This window comes from Mauremys mutica, chromosome 4 (genome assembly GCF_020497125.1).
Source record: "Mauremys mutica isolate MM-2020 ecotype Southern chromosome 4, ASM2049712v1, whole genome shotgun sequence".
Lineage (NCBI taxonomy): Eukaryota > Metazoa > Chordata > Testudines > Geoemydidae > Mauremys > Mauremys mutica.
The window spans coordinates 162,705,690-162,731,149 of record NC_059075.1 but is presented as its reverse complement, the minus strand read 5'-3'; the positions used below and the strand labels follow the sequence as shown (position 1 = coordinate 162,731,149).

Sequence of the window (25,460 nt, the reverse complement as noted above, 5' to 3'; positions counted from 1 at the left end):
AGGCTCCTCTGCACTGTGGCCGCTGGGTTCAGAGGCGCTTTGGTGCCAGCAGGCTCTAGTCTCCCGTCCATGCCATTTGCAGGATGTTGTTTCTTGGTGAAGCGCAGCGATCTCTGCCCCAGCCGGTGAGTGCTGGTGGGGTCACAGCAGACAGCTGCAGGCTACACTAAGTCCCTGCTTGCTGGTGTGAGAGAAGGCAGCACCAACTCCTTCCACCACCCCCTGGCCTGTTCTCATCTGCCACCCGCCAGCTGGAGCCCCCGCAGGTGTTTCCATGTCCTGGGAGCCTGAGGGCAATATTAGCACATCAGTCCCGCCTCAGACCCCAAATCCGCATGTGTCTCTTCTCTTAGCAAAATGAAGCTACCGCTGCTGGTCCTGACACGACCCAGCCTACTCGCCACCTGCTTCTCCAGCATCTTCTCCCTGCCTCCAGCACACACCATGGAGGAGGTGGAGGCTGCTCTCTACACCAAAGTAAGCCCCAAACCGGCCATGTTGAGCCATCCCAAACTGAGTGGGAATCCTGCCACTCGCTCGTGTACTGTCCCCTGGGTTACCTGGCACTGGCATAAGAGTGTAATGATCACAGCTTCCCGACAGGACTTCAGCTCAGGACCTGCAGCACCAAAGCACAGGCCCCAAAGTACAGGCCCAGATAAAGGAGTAACTCCCTCCTAGGGCAGCAGTAGTAGGCATTTATCCTTCACATGCACTGACAATTAGTGGGGAACAGACACTCCCTTCACAAGCACATTCATCCCCCATGCGTGGCTGGGGGCACAGGCCTGAGATCGGCTGCTTCAGGTGCACATAGGCCAGGGGAGCCGAAGCTTGGCTGGAAATCTGCCCTCCAAATGTGGAGTCCTGTCTGACTCTCCCAGTGGGATAGACTGTGTGCAGTGGGCTTTCTGGGGAGAGCAAAGACAGGTGGGGCCCTGTTGCCAAGAGGAGTTTGTAGTAGGTCCCCTGCGGGTACAAGTGAGTGGGTGAGCTGTAATACCAGGGGCTGCTATGACCTGGGGGGGGGGTGTCACACGCCAGGGCATTGGTTCATCACCTGGCTGGGTAACTCCACTTGCTCTGGTTTCTCCTCTGCTCTGCACGCAGACTCTGAAAACCATGGATGAGATGCTGAAGGCCTTGGTGTGCGAGGATCAGGAGCCCAACCTTCTGGTGCTGCAAATCATCTTGAAGGTCTGGAGGCGTGGGGGCAGGAAGGGGAGTAGTCCTGTAGCTGGGGTGGGGCTCAGGGACCAAGGCTCTGTTTAATCCCAAGCATGGGACACCCCCATGCCTTCGGCTCCTCAGAGTACGTTCTCTACAAAGGTTCTTGGGCTGGAGGGCCAAGTGCCCCCACTATATCTGAAAAACGTCTGTATGGGGTGGGTGTGGAGGAGCGTGGGCGGGATCTCCTGTGTTCTCCACTGAGCCCTCATGTGAACCTGGCATTCCTTTGTGCTCTCCATGGGCCCCACCAACCTGGCCAGAGCCCGGAGCTAGATTCCCCCAACATTCTAGTTCTGGGGCCACAGGAAGTAGATTCTGTAGGTCGTTTGTGCTTCCAAAAGAGGGAAATGTCCTTAACAGAGATTCGGTCTCCTCGATCCCAGAACCTGGGAAGAGGACAATCACAGAAGTGCAGGGCTGGAAAGGATCTCAAGAGGTCATCTACTCCACCCCCTGCACTGAGGCAGGGCCAAGCATTCCTAGACTGTCCCTGTTGAGTGTTTGTCCAGCCTGTTTTTTAAAACCTCCATGATGGAGAGTCCACCACTTCCCTAGGTCACCTGTCCCAGTGCTTAGCCACCCTTAGACTTTTTCCTAATATTTAACTTAAATCTCCCTTGCTGCAAATTAAGCTCATTACTTCTTGTCCTACCTCCAGGGGACATGGAGAACAATTTGTCACCATCCCCTGTATAACAGCCCTTAACGTATTTGAAGACTGTTACAGGTGCCCCCTCCGTCTTCTCAAGATGAAACATGCCCAATTCGTTCAACCTTTCTTCACAGGTCAGGTTTTCTAAACTGCTGATCATTTTTGTCGCTGTCCTCTGGACTGGCCCCAGTTTGTTCACATCTTTCTTAAAACGTGGTGCCTGCAACTGGACACAGAGCTCCAAGCTAACACAATTCAGAATGGCATTTCCCTTTTTCACAACAGCATCACACTGTTGATTCGTATTCAGTGTGAGACCCATGATAACCCCCAGATCCTTTTCTGCAGTACTGCCACCTAGCCGGTTATCCCCCACTTTGTTTTTATACATTTTTCCTTCCTAAGTGTGTTACGTCACATTTGTTTTGACTGAATTTTATCTTGTTGACTTCAGACCAACTCTCCAATTTAGCAAGCTGATTTTGAATTCTAATCTGTCCTCCAAAGTGCTTGCAACCCCTCCCAGCTTGGTGTCATCCGTAAACTTTACAAGCATCCTCTCTTTTCCGTTAACCAAGTTCTTAATGAAAATATTGATTAGTACTGGACCAGGCACACCCCTGGGGGACCTCACTTGAGACACCCTCCCAGTTTGCCAGCGAGTCAGTGATAACTCCTCTTTGAGTACGATCTTTCCATCAGTTGGGCGCCCACCTTATAGTAATCTCATCTGGATCAGACTGGCTTAGTTTGCTTAGGACAATGTCTTGTGGGACTGTGTCAAAAGCCTTACTAAACTTCATATACATCATCATATACTGCCTGCCTCCATCCACTAGGCAAGTAACCCTGTCAAAGAAGGAAATTAGATTGGTTTGGCATGGTGCTATTTGTTATTACCCTATTATCTCCTCTAGATTCTTACAAACTGTTTAATAACTTGTTCAGTATCTTTCTGGGTACCAAAGTTAGGCTGACAGGTCTATAATTCCTTGGGGCCTCCTTGTTCCCCTTTCTGAAGACAGGTTCTGTGTCTGCCCTTCTCCAGTCCTTTGGGACCTCAACCCTCCTAAAGGTTCAGCGATTGCTTTGCCTAGCTCCATCTAGAGTGAATATCATGAGGCTCTGCCAACTTGAATACATCTAACTGACCTCAATTGTCTTTTACCTGTTCTCTCCCTAGTCTAGCCTGTATTCCTGCCCCCTTGTTGTTAATATTGTGTTAAGCATCTAGTCGTCATTAACCTTTTTAGTGAAAACTAAAGCAAAAAAGACATTAAACACCTTGGCTTTGTCTGTGTCATCCATTCTTTGCTCTCCTTCCCTGCTGAGTAGTGGCCCCACACTTTCCTTTGTCTTTCTCTTGCTCCTAATGCATTTATAGAGCTGCTTCTGATTGTCTTTTATGTCCCTTGACAGTTAGAACTCATTTTTGCCTTTGCCTTGCTGATTTTCTCCCTATGTGCTTGGACTATTTTTTGGTACTTCTCCTTAGCAATTTGTCCCAATTTGTTTCTCTCAGGTCCTGCTCCCCTGGACCACATCCAAGGAGGTACATGAGCGGCTGAGGGCAGTGGGAAGGATCAGGTGGCTGATGGAATTCATGGGGTCTCAGTGCAAATTCCAGGTGAGCAGCCTGTGACCCTGGCCACCTCCTAACTACACTGAACAGCCTCGCGGTGCAGCACGCCCTGGCATGGAAAATGCAGGCCTAGAATAGTGACTCAGCAAGATCCTCAGTAGGAGTCCAATCTAACGAGCCCTGATGTCGATGGGTCTTTCCTCTGACTCCAGTGGGCTTTGGGTCAAGTCCCATCATTCTGTCTCCAAGGACTCTCCCCGCTGTTCCCCTAGCACCAAAGTCTGCTCTGCAGGGTCAATGCATTTACACAGGATTGCCCTGACAGCAGCCTCCGAACCCAGGTGTCTGTTCACCCCCTTTGTCAGACGCCTGTGGGATGCCTTGGCATCAGCTTCTGCCAGGCTGCCAGATGAACGCCCCTTGCTCTGCATGCTCAGGGCCATTGAGCTGCTCCAGATGCTCCATCCCCCCTGTGGAAGGGCTTCCCCTCTGGCAGCTGGAGGGGGGCGCTCGGATGATGTGCCCCCAGAGGCTGGGGCAGCAGAACAGAAGGAGGGAGGTGGGAGGGGACACAGTGAAAGGGATGGGCGGGGCCAAAGGCGCCAGAGAACTGGGGAGTGGGAGTGGGGAGGCTGTGCAGACCCCGGGAGAGGAGGGCAAGGGGCTTGGTGCCAGGTGGGGAAGAGCAGGGAGCCAGTGCAGGGGCTGCAGGAGGGGGAGACAAGAGGACAAGGCTGCAGGAGAGAGCAGGCAGGCTGGGGGTGGCGCGGAAAGGGAGGGCTCTGGGGAGCTCCAGGATGGAGTGAGAGAGGCAGGAGGCAGAGCAGAGGAGTCCAAGGTGACTCCAAGCTCCTGGGCCTGAGGTCAAAGAAGGGAGGGGGATGGGAGAAGGGGCTGGGATTAGGAACTTGCCCTTGAGATGGAGACTGGACGTTAGTTCATTCGTTACCTGGGTCCCCACTCGGGGGTAACGTTTGTTGACTTTGCTGCCCAGATTTCTCCGTCCCTGCTGAGCTTTCCTCAGCCCCTGGTGATGGGCCCCACAGCTCCTCCTGCTCTCATTGTCCCCAGTCTCTCTGCGGTGGCCTCTGCCTCCCCCTGTTCTAACCCACTGCTAGGGCAATGCCAGGGGGACTCGCTGCGCTAGGTCTGCAGGGGCGAGTGACTCCCTTTGCTCCTTCTCTCCGTCAGGAAGTGGAGGAGTTCAGAGTCCTGGGCCAGCTGGTGGGGTGTCTCACTCTGTGCTGTGTGGAGCAGGAGCAGGAGATCTGGCAATCGGCTGTGGAGGGACTTCACCACCTCTTCTCCTTCATGCAGCTGCTAAAATGTAAGAGCACTGGAGACCCTTGTCCTTCCTAAATACACTGACATGGGGTTTCCAACACGAAAAACATATTTATTGAACACTTCCACCTTTTCTGCAACCTTTTAAACAGTCTCCATCTAGTAATGAGCCTACACCACTGCTACGATTTCTTTTGTTCCTAATACACTTTTTTTAAAGAAACCCTCCATAGTCCTGCAAGCCATGGAGTTTCCCCCGATGTCTTTAGCTTCCTCTATCCGTATTCTACTCTTCATAACTCACATAAGAATGGACATACTGAGTCAGACCAATGGTTCATCTAGCCCAATATTGTGTCTTCAGATAGTGGCCAGTGCTTCATGTTTCAGAGGGAATGAACTGAACAGGGAAATTCTGAGTGATCCATCCCCTGACATGCAGTCCCAGCTTCTGGTAGTCAGAGGTTTAGGGACATGCAGAGTATGGGGTTACATGCCCTGATTATCTTGAATCCAATTATACTTTTAGCCTTCACAACATCCCACGGCAACAATTTCCACAGGTTGCCTGTGCATTGTGTGCACAGATACCTTCTTTTGTTTGTTTTTAACTTGCTTCCTATTCATTTCATAAAGTGACCCCTAGTTCTCCTGTTATGTGCAGGAGTAAATAACACTTCCCTAGTCACTTTCTTCATACCAGTCATGATTTTATAGACTTCTATCATATCCCCCCTTAGTCATCTCTTGTCTAAACGAAATAGTCCCAGGTCTCTACTACAGACCTATATTGTTATAACTATATTGCTCAGGGGTGTGAAAAATCCACACCCCTGTCGGCAGGAGCACCTCTCCTACTCACCTAGCCAACGCCTCTCGGGGAGGTGGATTAAGAGCTTGTTTGCATAGGAGCATCTTCACTTAAACGCTACAGTGCCAGTGCAGCTACGGCGATACCGTGTTTGAAGTGTACCCTTGTCCCCCATCTTTTTTATCTCTCCTCATATGGAAGCTGTTCCATTCCCCTAATCATTTTTGTTGCCCTTCTCTGCACCTTTTACAATATTGGTATATCTGTTTTGAGATGGGGCGACCAGAACTGCAGGCAGTATTCAAGGTTTTGGCGCATCATAGATTTATAAATGTAACCCTTCTGCCCCTCTGAGTTGGCAGCAACAAGGGCCGGGTTCAGTATCCAGGGGTTCCGTTTCAATAACACAATGCAAAACCGTCTCGAGCCCCCACCCAGTGACCTGGGACAATTACCTACCACCCCCCCGGGCGCCTCTAGGAGGCAATACTTCCCCACTCGCAAGCACAAAGTCTGAGTGTAGCAAAATCCTTTTAATAAAGGAGGGAAACAATGTGGCATCACGTTGGAGAGACACCACAAACAGGACTATACACAAACCATAAGCAAAAACCCACCTCCAAGTACATTTGGCACTGTCCTTAGGGTCTTAAGTCCAATCACCCCAAAGTCCAACAACCCAAAAGTCTCAGTCTCTGGTCAGTGCCACCCCAGAGTTCAAAAGTTTATCTGCAGAGTTTTACCCCCCCCCCCGCCTGGGTGGAAATGGGGGGGGGGTCGCACACTCAGGGTGCTAGGGACACCTTACGTGGGCCAGGGCCGACTGCCCCGCTTCTCCGTGGAGTTCTGCTGCAGCCTTCCCCACGACTGGCTCCACTCCACCAGCTGTGCCGCTCCTCCAGCAGACCCGCGAACCACATCAGCCGTCCCCACAAACCGCTCCACACTGCTCACTGTTCCATGGGCTGCTCCAACGTGCTGCAGACTGCTCCGCTCTGCCAGCTGCTTGGTGATAGACCTTCAGGCTCTCCCACTACTTAACACAGCACTCAGTGATCTCAGCTTAGTAAGCTTAGCTCTTTTAGTGATTTCAGCTCTTAGTGATTTCAACTTGTAGTAGGAGAGCCCCACTGCCACATGGCCCAACGTGAATTCAGGTCAGCAACCTCTAGATGGACTCCTAAAGGATTCAAAATTAGCTCTGCTCTTTAACAGTGGAGAGAGGAGGAAGTGCAATTGGTGTTCCAGGCCCTCAAAAGGGGCCCATACCATCAGGTACACACACCAGTACCCAGCCTCTCTCTCTCTTCACTGGGTTTTGGAACCCCTGTCCCTTGTCTAGCAAGTACTATTTAATGTAGGTTGAGTCATTTCTGTCATAAAGCAGTCTCATAGTTCCTCATTCACATAATTAAGGTAGCAGCCCCTTTTTTTCCTTCCTGCCCCAATAACAAAGAAATTGGGGATCCCACAGTGTGAAAATAACCATCCCATGCTGCTGTGTGTTATGCTAAGTGGAGTGGGTTTACCAATGCAAATGCACATTCCTAAAATTCCTTTGCCCACTCCTCATAATGTACCACCAGATGTCAGGGTAGATCTCATCCTGACTCAGCTTACATATAGAACCAGTGATGAGCTGCCAAAATCTTAACAACCGGTTCCCTATAAAAAGTTCTGATTTAAGGGAGGGAAGCAGAGGAGAGTCTGGGGGCCCCTGCAGGGCCTGGGGCAAATTGCCCCACTTGCCCTCCCCCCCGCAGCCCTGGAGCTCGTAGTCTCCCCCGTACCTTACCTTGCCGGCATCTCAAAGCAGCAGGAGGACTCAGGAGCTCAGCTGAGCTGCCCAGCTGCTGGCCACGCTGAAGCTCTGCAGGGGGGGAGGGGCCGGGAGGAGACAAATCTCGTGGGGCCAGGGGGCCGTTGCAAATTGCCCCACTTGCCGCCCCGGAGCTCGCAGCCCCCCGCCCCTTACCTTGCTGGCAGCCCAGAGCTCAGCTGAGCTGCACAGCTGCTGGCCATGCTGCGGCTCTGTGGGGTGGGGGAAGCAGGGGAGAGCCCGGGGGAGACATCCTCGTGGGGCCGAGGGGCCGGGGCAAATTTCCCTACTTGCCCCACCCTGCAGCCGCGGAGCTCGCAGCCCCCCGTCCCCTTACCTTGCCGGCAGCCCAGAGCTCAGATGAGCTGCCCAGCTGCTGGCCATGCTGCGGCTCTGTGGGGTGGGGGAAGCAGGGGAGAGCCCGGGGGAGACATCCTCGTGGGGCCGAGGGGCTGGGGCAAATTGCCCTACTTGCCCCACCTTGCAGCCCCGGAGCTTGCAGCCCCCCCGTCCCCTTATCTTGCCGGCAGCCCAGAGCTCAGATGAGCTGCCCAGCTGCTGGCCATGCTGCGGTTCTGCGGGGTGGGGGAAGTGGGGGAGAGCCCGGGGGAGACATCCTCGTGGGGCCAGGGGCCCCTGCAGGGCCTGGGCCAATTGCCCCACTTGCCCCTTCCCCTTCCCTCCCCTCTGGCTAGCCCTGGAGCTTGCAGCAGCCCCCTCTCCCACCCCACTTGCCGGGCTATTCAAAAAGCGGCAGCAGGACGACTCCCGAGCTCAGCTGAGCTGCCCAGCTGGTGCCGGCAGCTGGCCACGCTGCAGCTGGGGGGAAGCGGGGGAGGGTGCAGGGGAACCTCAGCCTCCCCAGCTGGGAATCCTGGGAGCAACAGGATGGTCCCGCCCACGGACCGGAGTTCTTTGCCCACCTCCTGGCCCTTTAACAACCGGTTCTCCACGGAGGTCTAATTTTAGCACCCGGTTCTTGGGAACCTGTGGGAAACGGCTCCAGCTCACCACTGTATAGAACCATTATGATATTTTTCTGTTTTATTATCTATCCTTTTCCTAATGGTTCCCAACATTCTGTTTGCTTTTTTAACTGCCGCTGCACATTGACTGGATGTTTTCAGAGAACTATTTACGATAACTCCAAAATCTCTTTCTTGAGTGGTCATTTAAACCCCATAATTTTGTATGTATAGTTGGGATTATGATTTCCAATGTGCATTACTTTGCATTTATCAATATTGAATTTCATCTGCCATTTTCTTGCCCAGTCCCTCATTTTTTTTACATCCCTTTGTAGCTCTTCGCAGGCTGCTTTGGATTTAACTATCTTGAGTCATTTTGTATCATCTGCAAATTTTGCCACCTCACTGGTTACCCCTTTTTCTGGATCATTTATGACTATGTTAAACTACACTGGTCTCAACACAGATCCTTGGGGGACCACGTTATTTACCTCTCTCCACTGTGAAAACTGGCCATTTATTCCTGTCCTTTGCTTCCTATCTTTTAACCACTGACTCATGAGAGAACCTCCCCTCTTATCCCATGACAGCTTCCTTAGGTTAAGAGCCTTTGGTGAGGGACCCTGTCAAAGGCTTTCTGAAAGTCCAAGTACACTATATCCATTGGATCACCCTTCTCCACATCCTTGTTGACCCCTTCAAAGAATTCTAGTAGACTGGTGAGGCATGATTTCCCTTTATAAAAGGCATGTTGGCTCTGCCTCAACAAATTGTGTCCACCGACGTGTCTGATAATTCTGTTCTTTCCTATAGTTTCAACAATTTGCCTGGTACTGAAGTCAGGCTTACCAGGGATCACATCTGGAGACTTTTTTAAAATTCACTCTCACATTAGCTATCTCATACAGAGGCCGATTTAAACACTAGGTTACATACCACAGCACTGCACATAAGTCTGTCTGGATGTCTCGTGATAGCTGCAACCTTTGCACCAGGCAGGCAATTTACCATGCGGTTCTCCCAGTCATCACAAACCCAACTGTTTATATGTCTATTGATTGAATCCCCCATTACTATTTCCTGGCTTCTCTGTGTAAGTGGGATTCCCGCCTCAGGAGGGGTAGCCTCAGTGTGAGAGGACATCATGACTTCATCTGGAAGGTGGGTCCCAACTATGGGATCGTCTCCCTCTGCCCCAGCTCGATGTTCTCCTTCCCCGAAACTTTCACCCTCCTCAGCAGCACAGAGGCTGTCAGACTGGGGGTGGGACTACTCTACTGCATCCCTAAAAGTCTCCTCTATGTACCTCACTGTCTCCCTTGGCTCCACCAATTCAGCCCCTCTGGTCTCCTGGTCTCTGAGGGCCAGTAGCTCCTTGGGCCAAATGCCCACATATGCTACCTGCCCACAGGGCTGGTAATCGTACATGCTGCATTCAGTGCAATCAACTGGAGAGCCCCACGCTGCTGCTGCCCTTCTGCCTGGTTTATTTTTACTCTTCCAGGGAGGTTAGTTTGTTTAGTTTGGGGGAGGGATGGGGGAACAGGTTATTGGCCTGAGTTTACAGTATGTTTGTTAGATGTACTTGTCTCTCACACACCCTCTCTAAACTTCCTTGCAAAACTCCCGTTTGCTAACCGAAGGTCTGATTTATATTGCCTGTTGTCTGTTTCCCCTCCCTGGGTCAGCCAAAATGCTGGTGAAGCACGGTGCAGAGTATCGGCAGATCCTCAAGGACAGTCAAACTGAGAGAGCCTTCTGGGTCACCAACATCAGCAATATCACATCGGTAACTACAGTCAGTGCTTCCTGGGATTGTTGTGCCCAGAGTTATCAGGAGTCAGAAATTAACACCCTAGGAGTCAGGGGGAAGGGACAGACCCAGGATGTGACTAACCCCATCCAGCTGGGACAGAGACCTGCCTATGGCCCACTCCACCTCATAGAATAATAGACCTCAGGAAATTATCTAGTCCAACCCCTTACTCAAAGCAGGACCAACCCAACTAAATCATCCCAGCCAGGGCTTTGTCAAGCCTGACCTTAAAAACCTCTAAGGATGGAGATTCCACCACCTTCCTAGGTAACCCATTCCAGTGCTTCACCACCCTCCTAGTGAAATAGTGTTTCCTAATATCCAACCTAATCCTCCCCCACTGCAACTTGAGACCATTGTTCCTTGTTCTCTCATCTGCCACCACTGAGAACAGCCGAGCTCCATCCTCTTTGGAACCCCCCTGCAGGTAGTGAAGGCTGCTATCAAGTCATGTGCCCCAGCCCCCGCATCATTTTCATTGCCCTCTGCTGGACTCTCTCTGATTTGTCCACATCCTTTCTCTTGTATGGGGCCCAAAACTGGACGCAATACTCCAGATGTGACCTCACCAGTGCCCAATAGAGGGGAATAATCACTTCCCTCCATCTGCAGGCAATGCTTCTACTAATGCAGCCCAATATACCTGCCTACATGACACACCACAAGATGCACTGGGGCTCATCCAAACCTGATCCCAGCTCCTTGTCAGGTTTGCTGGGAGCTTCCTCAGAGATTAATGCAATAAAAGGCATCATTGCATCTGCGCACGAGCACCAGCCCCTGCTGAGCACTAGAGAGTGTATCCGTGCTGCGCAGTATTGTGCCCCCGTGCACTGCCACGCTGGCCTCTGCCATGCATGACAGCTTCCGATTGCTGGCTGGGTACTGTGCTGCCCAGGTGCAGTAAGCCAGGCCTGTCCCGGTAGAGTGGGGTTTGCCTGCACTCCTGGCCGGGCCAGTCCTGGCTGCTTGGCCGCTGACCAGATCTGCGCTGGGCAGCAAAAGGGGTTTCACTAGCAGTTTGTTTCAGCTGTTTGGGAAGTACTTCAACCCGTCCGAGAGCATGGACTTCCTCCTCGTTGCTATCGACGGCGTGAGCGACTCCAGCGTCCATGACGCAGTGACGGCCAGGAACATGCTGCATATGATCCTGGAGGTTCCCGGCCTAGGCTTGGTGAGGGTAAGAGCTGCAGTGAGAACACCGTGCTGGGGGAGCCCATCTGTGGGAGACTCTGTCTCTGGGTGCTAGGCATTATTGGGGGGCAGTTCTCTGGCCTGTGAAATGCAGGGGGTCAGTCTAGGTCAGGGGTCAGCAACCTTTCAGAAGTGGTGTGCCGAGTCTTCCTTTATTCACCCTAATTTAAGGTTTCACGTGTCAGTCATACATTTTACTGTTTGTAGAAAATCTCTTTCTATAAGTCTATAATAAATAACTAAATATTGTTGTATATAAAGTAAATAAGTTTTTTTAAATTTTTAAGAAGCTTCATTTAAAATGAAATTAAAATGCAGATCTCCCTGGACCGGTGGCCAGGCCCCGGCAGTGTGAGTGCCACTGAAAATCAGCTCACGTGCCACCTTCAGCACACATGCCATAGGTTGCCTACCCCTGGTCTAGGTGATCACCATGACCGCTTGTGGCCTTGCAGTCTATGAATCGATAGGCTGGGAACTGGTGCTGTGTTCTAGGCCTGGGGCTGGTGAAGAGGTTCTGGGAGGGCAGATGGCTCTCAGGTGCAGCAGGTCCTTGGCACGCCAGATCAATAGCTGTGCGAGGAAGCCAAGGCCCCCCACCTCCCCATTTCCCTTCCAGGTGTCAGAGGCTGTGAGGAGCATTCATAACCACCTGGACTCCATCAGCGAGCCACTTGCCCGGCAGGAGCTGCTCAGGGCCCTTCTCCTGCTGGGTTCCCAGTTCAGCGAGGAGGTGGTCAGAACCCTGCTGGGCTGCTCACTGTCATGTGACAGGTACGGGGCTGCGGCTACCACCACTTGCACTCTGAGTCCCCCGGACTGGTCCCGCTGCCAGAGACAGGGGAGTGCAGAACCCTCCAGAGATCTCCTGCTCCCTGCAGAGCTGCTGCTTCTCCTGGAGGGTTTTGCAGGCTGGCTTGCCCTGGACACAGGCCAATCTGCAAAACCCTGTACGGCATCCCTCGGCCTCTCCTGTGGCTGACACTGGACCTGGCCCCATGTAGCCTGCACCAGCCAACGGGGTCCTTGCAGGAGCAGGAGGGCAACAAAGGGCCGGCCGGTGAGGGGAGACCCAGCAGGCGTGCCAGTGCTGAGGGGTGCAGGAGGCTGGCAGGGCTCTGATCGGGTGCCACTGGCTCTCTCCCTTTGCAGTGTTGCTGCGGAGATGTGGAAGATACTGACATCCCAGCCCAAGAGCACAGAAAAGATCCTCAGGGAGCTGGTCAGCAGGCTGCAGGGGCAGGCTCCGCGACAGCATCATCTCTCTCAGAGACCGGCTGGCGTCGCCTCCTTGGCCGTAAGTACCAGCCCCTGCAGCAAGGGAAGGAGTGTCGTGTGTCCCCATCATGGCCTGAGGGGGTCTCTCAGTCTCCCACGGGGTATAGTCATTGGGCCAAAGAGAGAGAGAGAGTGTGACTTTAGCCAGTGCTATATTCGAGCCGGAACACGCCGAAACGCTCTCCTGGTGCTATTCAGCAGCACTCATAGAATCACAGGGTGAGAAGGGATCCCAAAGTTAGCTCGTCCAGCCCCCTGCAACAATGCAGGACTTCTTGTTTCTAACCCACCCTGGACAGATGGCTCCAGCCTCCTTCTGAAAACCTCCAGCGAAAGAGTTTCCACAAGCTCCCTAGGCATCTTTCCCATCGTCCTACTCTTCTTACAGTTAGGAAGTTTTTCCTGAGGCTTAATCTACATCTGCTGTGCTGTAGTTTGACCCCATCACCTCTTGTCCTGCCCTCCGTAGCAAGAGAGAACAACTTTTCTCTATCTTTTTTTATGGCAGCCTTCCAAGTATCTGAAGACCATTATCTAGTCCCCCCTTAATCTCCTCCTTTCCAAACAAAACATAGCCAGTTCCTTCAGCCTTTTTTTCTTACGGCTTGTGTTCCATCCCTCTAATCACCTTTGTCACTCGCCTCTGGATCCTTTCCAGTTTCTCCACATCCTTTCTAGACATTGGTGACCAAAACTGGACACCGTACTCCAGCTGAGGCCTAACCAGCACTGAGTAGAGTGGTACTATCGCCTCCCATGACTTGCATGCTATACCCAGGGGCGGCTCTAGTAATTTCGCCGCCCCAAGCAGGGCGGCACGCCGCGGGGGGCGCTCTGGCGGTCGCTGGTCCGCGGCTCCAGTGGACCTGCTGCAGACGTGCCTGCGGAGGGTCCGCTGGTCCCGCGGCTCCAGTGGAGCATCTGCAGCCATGCCTGCGGGAGGTCCACCGGAGCCGCGGGACCAGCGGACCCTCCGCAGGCACTCCTGTGGGAGGTCCACCGGAGCCGCCTGCTGCCCTCCCGGCTACAGGCAGAGCGCCCCCCCCCCGCGGCTCTCATTGCCGCCCTAAGCGCGCGCTTGGCACGCTGGCATCTGGAGCCGGCCCTGGCTATACCTCTGTTAATGCAACCTAAAATTGCATTTGCTTTTTTTGCAACAGCATCGCATTGCTGACTCATGCTGAGGTTGTGATCCACCACAGCTCCCAGATCCTTCTCAGCTGGTTATCCTCCATTCTGTATCTGTGCATTTGCTTTTTCTTCTCTAAATGTAGCACCTCACATTTGTCTTTGGTGAATTTCATTTTGTTATCTATAGCCCTGTGACGCTGTAGGGAGAGGGATGGATTGATCTGGAAATGGTGTTTAGTTTTACTGGGACTGTCTGCATGGGGGATGGGAGAGCAGGGGATGACTTTAGGTGAGGGTCAGTACCTGAGGCTGTAACCTGAGCCAGAAAAGGGGGTGGGATGAGTCGATACTGCGTACTAAGGTTATTCCCTGTTTACACTGGTGCCCCAGCGCAGCAGCAGCAGCAGCGCAATCCTCTTTATTCCCCTCGAGGAGGTGGAGTACAAGCAGCGCTGTAGCCAGGGAGATACAGCGCTGTATGTGCCTTGCCAGTGTGGACGGGGAGTGAGTTACAGCGCTGTTGGTGGCTTTATTGTGCTGTAACTCTCAAGTGTAGCCAAGGCCTAAATCCACGTTCACACTCAGCCATGCTGCATGAAATCACACACGTGGAGCTGAGCAGTGGTTTCAGCTCAGCTGGCACTTCTGACCAGTATAATCAAGAAAGTCATGCTAGGCATTGACAATTCCTGTCAGTGACAGACCAGATTGGTTACACAGCTGCCCTACCTCCTTTTCACTTTATCTAAGGCCTTGGCTACACTTGAGAGTTACAGCACAATAAAGCCACCAACAGCGCTGTAACTCACTCCCCGTCCACACTGGCAAGGCACATACAGCGCTGTACCTCCCTGGCTACAGCGCTGCTTGTACTCCACCTCCCCGAGGGAAATAAAGAGTATTGTGCTGCTGCTGCTGCTGCTGCGCTGGGGCACCAGTGTAAACAGGGAATAACCTTAGTACGCAGTGACTGATCTCCGGAAGCTTCCCATAATCCTTTTAAGTGAAGGTTCCGCTCTTTGTTTTGTTGCAAACTCTGGGCTCCGGGAGCTGCTTATTAAAAAAACAAACACAGCTCCTGTTTGCTGTAAATGAGCAGAGGCAGAGGGCTCCCTTTGGAAGGCCCACAGCTAGTGTTTGCTTGAATAGAGGGGGAGGGAGGAGGGTCCGTTTCGGCGAGTGGGTGCTTATCTGGTCTGTGAGGAAAAAAACAAAGAGGTGCTGTTCACTTTCAGTGAGTCAGAGAGGGCTAGGGGAGGGGGTTGGAACTTGCAAGGCAGCTGCTGACACAGTGTTGGCTCCAAAAATCCACTCTCTCTCTCCCCCACGCTCCTTGTCACACTCCACCCCCCCTTTTGAAAAGCACGTTGCAGCCACTTGGAACGCTGGGATAGCTGACCATAATGCACTGCTCCCAATGCCGCTGCAGATGCTGCAAATGTGGCCACGACAGCGCGCTGGCAACTGTCAGTGTGGACAGACTGCAGTGCTTTCCCTACTCAGCTGTACGAAGACAGCTTTAACTCCCAGTGCTGTACAGCTGCAAGTGTAGCCATACCCTCAGCCACATGACTATGATTGTGAATGGAAATGTAGCAAGGGGCTTATTCCGCATACGTCATCACTCACGTTTAGCAAACTACATGGCCCTTCATTTTCCATGTGGCATCCTCTCAGCTGTGCCAGAACTTGGCTCAGACATCCTTGTTCTCCCTCTGATTCACAGACACAGAAAATACAATATGGAGAAAGACGCTTTGTGGAAATACTTGTAAAAATTAGATCAATGCATTACAGCAGGCCTTTGCTACTCCAGCCTGTTATGCCTTGATGTATTTTGTGTTATTTGTGTAGCCTACTAGCTACATTTAAAATAAACTTTTATTATTTCAGCCTGATACAGTAATGTCTGTAGTGCAGCAGCATGATTTATTTTCTATTTTCATTAGCCTATAGACTAAAGTAAAAAGAAAACGTGCTACGCATTCATTGGGTTTTTACCACTGTACTGTACACTACTGTCTAGAGTTATATCTTTTACATATTCTATTGTAGACACAGTAATGGCATTTCTATTGTATTCTATTGCATACACAGTAATGGCATTTCAGCACAATGATTTCAACATTTAAAATAAATTGAATAGCTACTGGGGGGGGGTGTACAATTAAAAAAAAATCCAATACCTTGTTATTTTGGACAGCTGGCCTGTCTCCAGCCATGCCTGGTTTAGCCCAGGATTACTGTACCAGAAATTCAGTAGACAAATAAAATGTGAATTTCTATAATTCATATTGAAGAAAATCAGTATTTTAGTGGCATTCCAGGACCTTCATATTTTCGACTACACCACTGTCTCTAGCCCAGTGGTTAGGGTACCCAACTGGGAGACCTATCATTATCTCGTTAATGATAATTTACTGGGGTCAAAACTCTGCTCCAATGACTATTTAAGTGTTCCCAAGTAGAGATAGATACCAAATTCCCTTTAGGGGTGGGGCTTAGGCCACATCCGTCTCCGCCGCATTTCCTATTGGTTGGTTTAGGCAGCTCCTCACTCTTAGCTTCATAGAGTTCAAGGCCAGAAGGGACCTCTGCGATCATCTAGTCAGATCCCCTGCCTGACACAAGCCAGAGAACTGCCCCCAGATCATTCCTAGAGCAGGTCTTTGAAGAAAAACATCCCATCGTGGTTCAAAAACAGTCAGTGATGGAGAATCTATCACCACCCTGGGTAAATTCTTCCAATGATTAATTACTCTCACTGTGACATTTATGCCTTATTTCCAGTCTGAATATCTACCTTCAACTTCCAGCCACTGGATCATGTTAGACCTTTCTCTGCAAGACTGAAAAGCCAATTACTAAATATTTGTTTCCCAGGGAGATACCTATAGACTGTAATCAAGTCACCACTCAACCCTCTCTTTGTTAAGATGAATAGATCGAGCTTCTTGAGTCTCTCACTATATCTCTCACCAGAGGTCCTGATTTTTATAGGGACAGTCCTGATTTTAGGGTCTTTTCCTTATATAGGCTCCTATTACCCCCAACCCCTGTCCTGTCTGGTCACCCTATCACTATAAGACATGGTTTCTAATCCTTTAATCATTCTCATGGCTCTTCTCTGAACCCTCTGCAATTCATCAACATTCTTTTTGCATTGGGGCACCGGAACTGGACCCAGGATCCCAGCAGTTGTCACACCAGTGCCAAATACTCCCACTCTAGATTCTTCTGTTTATTTATCCCAGGATCACATGAGCTGATTATCCACCAGGACTCCCAAGTCCTCTACAGAGTCTCTGCTTCCCAGGATAGAGTCCCTCGTCCTGTTCCTAGATGTATTCATTTACAATGAGCCATATTAAAACACATACTGTTTGATTGCTCCCCAGTTTACCAAGTGATTCAGATCACTCTGTATCAGTGACTTATCCTCTTCATTATTTACCACTCACCCAATTCTTGTGTCATCTGCAAACTTTATCAGTGATGATTTGATGTTTTCTTCCAGGTCATTGATGAAAATGTTAAATCGCGTAGGGCCAAGACCCGATCCCTGCAAGGACCATCCTGGAAACACACCTGTGCAATGCTGATTTCCAGTTTACAATTACATTTTGAGACCTATCAGCCACTTTATAATCCAATTCATGTGTGCCACGTTACTTTTGTATCTTCTAGGTTTCCGATCAAACTGGAGTGCAGCGCCAACTCAAGCGCCTTACAGAAGTCTACATACCTTATGTCAATACCATTTCCTTTATCTACCAAACTTGTAATCTCATCAAAAAATTGTTGATTTGCATTAAATAAATTATCCTCTTTAATTCTTTATTAATTGAATCTTATACCAGCTGCTCCATTATCTTGCCTGGGATCGATGTCAGGCTGACAGGCCTGAAATTACCCAGGCCATCCCTTTCACCCGCTTTAACAATTGGCCCAACTGACTCTCTCTCTGGAGCGTATACGGAGCCTGGGCACTTAACCCAGGACTGTGAGTCCACTGGGCAGCAGGGCACATGAAGCTAGGCATGGCCACGCTGGGCCGAAGTCCCTTGTGTGGTTCTAGCCAAGGTCTCACAGGCTAGGAATTGAACCCAGCGTCCCAGGCCTTAGCCCCCAGCTCAGCCCACCCCTCTAGGTGCCCTGGGGGAGCGTGGGAAGGACGAAAGCCCTGCAGCGATGTCTGTCTCCTGTTCTTATCTGCAGGCCACAAGAGCCCTGTATGTGATCCTGCAGGAGCAGGCCTGCAGGCAGGAGGTGAAGGAGCTCTTCCCTCAGCTCTACGTCGCGCTGCTCTTCCACGTCACCCACACAGTGCAGCACACTGCTTCGCAGGAGAGGGAGCATAACCAGGAGGACACGGCCGCACCCCTCAGCCCCGTCAGGTACCGCCAGCCCGACACCCAGCCTGGGTTCTGCAGCGTCGCCCGCAGGCACGCGGCAGGGCCTGGCCTGGGCTCACTCAGTAACAAGAGGCTCGCTCTGCACACAGGTTCGCGGTGAAGGCCATGGAAGCTTTGCTTCTATGCACTGGCTACAAGGAGCAGGTCACCTTCATGATGAAGCAGGGCGGCTGGGACCTGCTCATGAGCTCCGACACGCACCACAAAGGTGTCTGCCTGCTTGCCCGGTGAGTGCTGCCCAGAACCGATCACAGCAGCAGCTCCCCTCCCTGGCCCAGGACACGGCCACATTGCCTTCTCTGCTGGGTGAGACGCGGCTCCCAATCGCCTGCATGGAACAGGCCGCAGCCTCTGTGCTGTTGGCCAAGGGGTCAGTCGGCTACTTCTCCACCCTGCGCTGCCTGGCGTAAACCGCTTCCTGCGTGGCTCTGGCAGGCATGGCTGGGCAAAGACAGCCTCCGCCATGTCTTTCCGCAGCGTTGGTTTAGCCCTGTCAGGCCCAGCACATGAGAGAGACAAGGTGGGGGAGGGAATGTCTTTGGTTGGCCCAGTGACTGTGGGTGAGAGAGAAGCTAACACAGAAAGCTCCAGCGCTTGTCTTGGGTGAATCTAAGATATTCTCTCACCCACCTTCTGTCTCTCATCACCCAATCTCTGGGCACATGAGGAAGGCCACCGACCCCACCGACACCCTTCTTTGTCTGCAGTTCTCTTGCAGCCCCAGCACTACGTGCTCAGAGCTGGCCTCATGGAAGGGCTCCCTGTCGAGTGATTAAGGGTTTGGGTCTCTAGCACATAAGCCGCTGGGCATTTGAAGCCAGCAGGAACTAGTCTGTGCCAGCTGCGCGTGACTAGTCGCCCGGGATCCCCTGTCCTGTGGCACTGGTCTGGTTAGATTTGTAAATGGAGGACTAGTCCTTGCCCACCTTGATGATGTGGTGTTTGTGTTTCTTATGCCAGGGCCATGGTTTCGCTCAATTTCCAGGAGCGAAACTGGATTTTCCACCATATCATGGCCATCCTCAACTGTCGGGACGATAGGCGGTACGTCCCGGCCGTGGCGCTCTTCATTCAGGTGAGCCTCACCAGCAGGTGAGGGTCGTGAGAAGAGCCCCGGCCCAGCGGTGACTGGGGCATGGGGCTGACCTATGGCCAGGGACGGCAGATTTGTAGAAATTGTGGTGGTGCTCAGCAGAACCTGCCCCTCCAAACTCTGCCCCCCTAAACTCTGCCCCCCACCTGCCTAAGTCTCTGGGAGGGAGTTTGGGTGGGGGAGGGGGCCTGGGGTGCAGGCTCTGGGATGGGTCAGAGGGTGGGAGTGCAGGAGAGGGTGGGGATGCAGGCTCTGGGAGGGAGTTTGGGGACAGGAGGGGGTGTGGAGGGAGGGGGTGCAGGCTCTGGGAAGGAGATTGGGGGCCAGAGTGGGGCGCGGGAAAGGGGTGGGGGGAGCAGGCTCTGGGAGGAGTTGGGAGGGTGCGGCGCTTATCTGGGGCTCCTAGGCAGGGCGGGCCGGGGGCCCTCCATGTGCTGCTACCCCGAGGCACTGCCCCCACAGCTTCCTACTGGCTGCAGGGGCGCTTGGGGTGGGACACAGACCCACCCCACCCAGGGGCCACAGGGAGGGGCTGGCAGCCATGGGAGCAAGCAGGCAGGAGGCCGCTCAGCTCTGCTGCACTGCCAGTGGTGGTGGGGGCCCCAGGCTGTTTTAAATGGCCTGGGAGACGTGGGGGAAAGGTGGGACTGAGGCCCATGGTGCCCAGGCACCGTGGGCCAATGGAACTTGCCGCTCATGCCTATGGCCAGGAGAGGGGTGGCCCTGAAGGCCCTGGGGGTGGGTGGGTGGGTGAGCAGGGGCAGGGAAAGCTCCTACAACCCTAGGGGTGGAGTCACTCAGTCTGGGCATTGTTACCTGTCCCAGCGGGTGTCACGGGGCTGGAGCAAGGCCCAGGGTCAGGTGTCTCTTGTTCCCCACGGCTCAGTTCCATAGAATGGTCCCTTGTGTGACCTCGGCCCTCGAGCCCCCTCTGACATCCGTGTGCCATGCGCAGGCCGGGCAGCCGCCTGCCCATTCATGGCCAGTTCACCTGCCCCCCCGCAGACCGGGCGACCCTTTGGAGCACAAGGCTGCAGACCCCCCCCACACCACTGCTCCGTGTGCAGCTGAGCCTTAGTGAGGGAGCAGGGCAGGCCTTGATCTCAGCTGGAGCCTCGAGGGGCCGTCGCGCTAGCAGCGTTTCAGTGGGGCCCACACGGTGACCAATCGCGATGCCCTGCCTGCAGCCCATGCCGGGCCTTGGCCAGTGGAGCTAAGGGCCCCGTGGCAGAGATGAGTCGCGAGAGGCCAGCCCCGTTCTCTAGCTTGATTTGCTGTTGGTGTGTTAGCTCCTCCAGTGCCCTGACCTCGGCAATGAGCTGGAAGACGCCATCGTGGAGGAGATGAGCAGGCAGCTGAGAGACCCCAAGACTGTGGTGCGCTGGTTGGCGCTCAAAGGCCTCCTCAATCTGGCCCTTCTCCCAGAGAAGGTGAGAGGGGAGGAGGGCTGGGGGATAAACCCAGAACCGCAGGGAGCTGCTGCAGGGCTGGGGTCATTGAAACCTTCCCAGGGGGTATGGCCCTGGCCTGGAGTCAGGAGCCCTGGCTTCTATTCCTGGCTCTGCCACTGACCTGCGGGGTGCCCTTGGGCAAGCCCCTGCCTGGCCTTTGTCTGCTGTTCTGCAGGGCAGGGCCTGGCTCCTGCAGGGTGCGTCTCTAGGTGTGTGGAGCATCTGGCACAGCTGGGCCTGATTGTGTCTGGGGTCTCTGTGATCCAAAGAACCCTAGCACTAGAGTAGCAGCAGAGCTGCAGACTCTAGACCCCCAGGGAATGCTGGCGACCCCAGTGATCAGGGATGCTTGGATAGAGCCATTTCACTACAATTAGGAACCATTTTTTCCTACAAATCCCCTTTTAAAGCCTCATAGGTTTTAACTGTTGATGTCACGGCTCTGTCCCGCAGCACTCGCTCCTCTGAAGAGCTCTGGAAGGGCCTTTTGCTGCTAAGATCTCATAACAAGTTTGATACCCACAATATAGTGAAGGCAGAGAAAGCCCTTGGGGCTTAAATACACAGATCTGACAGCCTGGTAAAGAGGAGACAATCTGAAGGCAGCTCTCGTTAATGATAATTTACTTCGCCTGAGAATAGGGGGTCAGTCCGGTTTATTAAACCCGGACTATGACTAGATCAGACATGGAGAGGGCGTGACTGTAATTCTCTTTGTTATACACCATTCCCATCATTCCATGCACTTCAGCCTGGTTTTCACTTGCTTGTGGTTCATTTTCCTTTCTGGAAATGGTTAGCCTGTATATGACCTATTTTTTCCCTGATGTCGGTTGAGATTTTGTGGGGCTGTCTTTGAAAGGTTGAAAAACCAAATACAGAAATGACTGAATCTGGCTTTTAGTAACAGCCTAACCCTAGAACTAGTGTGCAATATTGGCTCCCTCCCCTAGGCTGGGCTGTAAGGACCAGGATTCAGGAGAACCCAGGTTCGGTTCCTGGCTCTGCCAGACTCCCTAAGTGACTGTGGGCGAGTCACGTAACCTCTCTGTGCCTGAGTTCCATGTCTGTACAATGGGGATAGAAATCCTTCCTTCGTGTGTCTAGCCTGTAAGCTCTAGGGCAGGGACCGTCTCTTACTGTGCCTGGAAAGCCCCCAGCACAAGCCTTTATTGCAGACAGGCCCTCGAGGTGCTATTCGAACAATAATACACTTGATTTATTTGGGGTCAACGTGTTGTGTAGAGAACTTTCCACGGATGATATCTGCTAATAAAAACCATCCCCTGAGATCTGGGGTACAAGGAAGCAGCTGCTTATGTTGCAGGTTGCCGGACCCACTGCCCGTGATCTTAGCGGGCTGTGCAAAGGCTTTGAGGCTGTAATATGTCTCTGGAGGCAGGGGCGCTGGAAGACTTTTTATAGTGGAGGTGCTGCACACACACACCCCTTACCCCTGTCCACACACCCCTCCACCACTAGAGCTTTGGTCAGGAGCAGGGCCATGGCTCCGGGAGGCGGGGGCGGGGGGTGGATGGGGCAAGGGGACCAAGGCTGGGGCCATAGCTGGGGGTTGGCACAGGGCCGGCAGCTGGGACCCTGTGTGTGGGGCCAGGAGCAGAGCCCTGCGTAAAACCTGGGAGTGCTGCAGCACCCCCAGCACCCCTAGCTCCCGTGCCTCTGTCTGCAGGGGAGGCAGACATTGTTTTGGAAATGGCTTGTTGGGTCACTGGAGGGTGTTTCGTAAAGCAGCTCCTTGTTTCACACAGGTGGGGAAACTCCAGCGTCTGCTGCCAGATGTCCTGGAGCGACTCCAGGAGGTAGACAGAGACCTCATCCGCAAGGCCATCGCCGTGCTGAAACACCTCCTCGCCGGCATGGACAGGCAGAGCGCCAGCCGCGCGGCTGTGCAAGTGGCTGTGCAACTCCTGCCGTTGTTTGATGATGTAAGGCCTGGCAGCTCACAGGAGATCCCATCAAACTGCGGACATGTGAATGGGGGCTAGGGGGTGGGCTAGCAGGGCCTGTGCTTTGGTCCTAGCCAGAAAACGGATTGTCATAAATCATGAGCCCATTCCCGCCTTCCTCTCACTCTCCATGAGAGCACATGGCAGAAAGGATGGGAACCCTGGTGTCCCGCAGGCCTACTGACAAGGATGAGGGCAGCCTGGGGACGAGGCTCCCCTTGGGGAAGGACGTGCATTCCTGAGCCTGCATGCAGCGAGGGGGCCTCTGCAGCACAGGGTGCCGCAATGCTCTTGCTGGCTTCCAGGGTGACAAGTGATGGTACCTTGGTGAAAATCTGCCCCTCCTTTCCCTGGCCAGGAATCCTACAGCTGGCCTGTCAGCTCCATAAGGAAATGGCTCTGTCTGTAGGTTCTGCAGCTACCGCCCTTTCCTCTCCCCTTCGTTCTCATGGCAGGGCAGCGTCAAAGGAGGGGAAAGTTCTCCTCAGATCTTTTGTACCCACAAACTAGCCCCCGCTGGCGCATTCACCAGACTGATGTTCAGTCCCACACTGGGTGGCGAGATCCAGCAAGCGGGCAGGAGAAAGGGGCCCATCCATTACTGGCTTCCAGGGGTAATGCCCCAGTGGGGGCTCCTGGAGGGACTCCCCAGTTCTCATAACGGTAAATCCTACTCTCAGCCCTCCCGAATTCTGCTGGGACCCTGACGCTCTTTATTTAGTAGTGGCACAGGCCTGGCTAAAGCTGTTCCCAGGGTCTCCTGGATCCCCAGCTGGCCAAAGGGACAGGGCAGCCTGGACCAAGGATGCAGGATCTCGCCCTGGGGTGAGCCCTTTAAACCAAACGCCTCTCAGGCCCGGGGGGAACAGAACAGGTTCTTTATGGGGCAGGGGTTATATCCAAATAGTGTTAATGAACACAACGCCCACTGTTGTCAGAAGTGTGTTGTCAGAGTGCTACCGGTGTGGTGCTCTGCTTTCTCCTTGTTGATATCACTCGGCTGCGTGCGTGTGTTCCCTCTGTGTGCTACCCCAGCTCTGCAGATAGCTGACACAGCAGACCCGACGAGAACCCCCAATAACCACAGAATCCAGTAAGATGCAAAGCCACGTCGGCTAGGTTTATTGTGACCTCGGACACAATTGCAGTTCCCTGTAGGTTTCTTAGCCTAATTCAGGGCATACTACGAGAAAGTGCCTCTTGGCAATGGACCCGGCTCAGTGGCGGGACTTTCCACTGCCCCCTCAGCCGGACAAAGGCACCGCCCCAGGGATGCATTCTTATACACAGATACAAACAAGTTACACATGTATGAGGTACAACCCCTCCATGTAGCACGGTAGAACCTTTCTACGTATTTAGGTGCCGCCTTCTACCTTGTACATGTTGGTTCGATCAAAACAACTCTATCCATCATTTTACCCTTTTGCCCCTGTCATTGGGATGGGCCAGCCTGTTCTTTGTTATCTGTGTGGAATGTGCAAGTATGTGAATGTTCAGTACCTTTTAGGTATGTATCAGCCCTTTCCTTGCCAGCTTCTGTGAGCAGGGCCTGCCTCTGGCTCACAGTTTACCTTTGCTTTATGTTAGCAAAGTCTTGTTCATTACTTTAGTTCAGGCCTCAGGCCTCATACTGGGCCTTTATCATGGCCTGCATTTACTACACCCATCACCAGGGAAAGGCAAACAGGCTTCAACAACTGAAGGGATGACCAGAGAGGTGCCAGTTCAACATCTGCCTGTGCCCACTGCAGTGCAGCCCTGATGCCCCCATACCCCTCCCACGTGTTTTGTACAGAGCCTGCCCAGCTGTTCTGAGCTGACCCCTCACCCCACCCCAAACCCCTGGAGGCTGGGTGGCTTCCAGTCATGGCTTCCAAGGCCCCCTATCTGGGAGCTCCTGCACATTTACCACCCCTTGGCCCTGGTTAAATTCACCCCAGGTCCCTGAGCATGGCCCAAACAAACACCAATGTAGGAATTTGCCCCCTATGCCTGGCCCCCTTGGCCCGGCTAGAGGGCCGCTGTGGGTCAACGCCAGTGTGAGCTGGGCCTGCAAAGCGGGTGGACAAACTACACCCCCCCTTCGCTCTTTGAATCTTTCCTCATCACTCCCTCTCTGCCGCCCCTGTCCTGGCACTGCTCCACCCTGAATGTTTCCCCTTGGTTGACACAGGCGGGTGCTGATGTCAGTGCACCCAGAGCTGGCTGTGAGAGCCCAGGGGCAGTCTCACCCCAGCTTACTGCTCTCCCTGGCCAAGAAGTTACCAGGCCAGCCCCTCAGCTGGTGAAAATCTGCATCTCTATTGCCTTCAATGGCGCTATGCCCATGAGACTCTGGCCCCAGCTGTGGCTGTATGGCTGGGGGTGAGTTACCAATACCCCCTGCAGGGCAGACATCTCTGGCACAGTGTGCGCTTGCCCCGCTGGATGAGAATGACTGTCACAGTGTCTCCTCCCCTCCCTATATCATCTCTTGCAGGTGACCAGCAAGCTCCGGGTGCTCTCCATCACCCTTTTTAAAGACCTGCTGGAGCTTGTAAGGGGGCCCAACCGGAGGCAGATGAAGGAGCATGTGCTCCAGAGCCTGGTCCCACTGCTCCTCCTTGTGCATGATGAGCGTCCCAACGTGTCCCAGGTGAGGCCACGAATTGGAGTCTGCAGCTGAGATAGTTACAGAACGACCATTTGTTTGGGGGGGGGCAACATGTGACACCCCCCTTTAAAGGGTCTGGCCGGTAGAGGGCAGGTGCTCAGTGCTGTGACAAT

The 25,460-nt window shown here is 53.2% G+C and overlaps 1 protein-coding gene across 1 annotated transcript in view; it reads left to right on the top strand.

The window, feature by feature from the left end:
* LOC123369263 (maestro heat-like repeat-containing protein family member 7) overlaps positions 1 to 25,460 on the top strand; it is a 43,222-nt gene that overhangs the window by 12,617 nt on the left and 5,145 nt on the right. The window contains exons 6-19 of the mRNA XM_045014638.1: positions 354 to 477; positions 1,111 to 1,197; positions 3,405 to 3,509; positions 4,656 to 4,791; positions 10,035 to 10,135; positions 11,193 to 11,342; positions 11,976 to 12,130; positions 12,509 to 12,653; positions 17,984 to 18,162; positions 18,270 to 18,407; positions 19,141 to 19,255; positions 20,563 to 20,703; positions 22,494 to 22,715; positions 25,174 to 25,329. Of these exons, the coding sequence (XP_044870573.1) occupies positions 354 to 477; positions 1,111 to 1,197; positions 3,405 to 3,509; positions 4,656 to 4,791; positions 10,035 to 10,135; positions 11,193 to 11,342; positions 11,976 to 12,130; positions 12,509 to 12,653; positions 17,984 to 18,162; positions 18,270 to 18,407; positions 19,141 to 19,255; positions 20,563 to 20,703; positions 22,494 to 22,715; positions 25,174 to 25,329 (1,954 nt within the window). The remainder of the gene's footprint in view (positions 1 to 353; positions 478 to 1,110; positions 1,198 to 3,404; positions 3,510 to 4,655; positions 4,792 to 10,034; positions 10,136 to 11,192; positions 11,343 to 11,975; positions 12,131 to 12,508; positions 12,654 to 17,983; positions 18,163 to 18,269; positions 18,408 to 19,140; positions 19,256 to 20,562; positions 20,704 to 22,493; positions 22,716 to 25,173; positions 25,330 to 25,460) is intronic.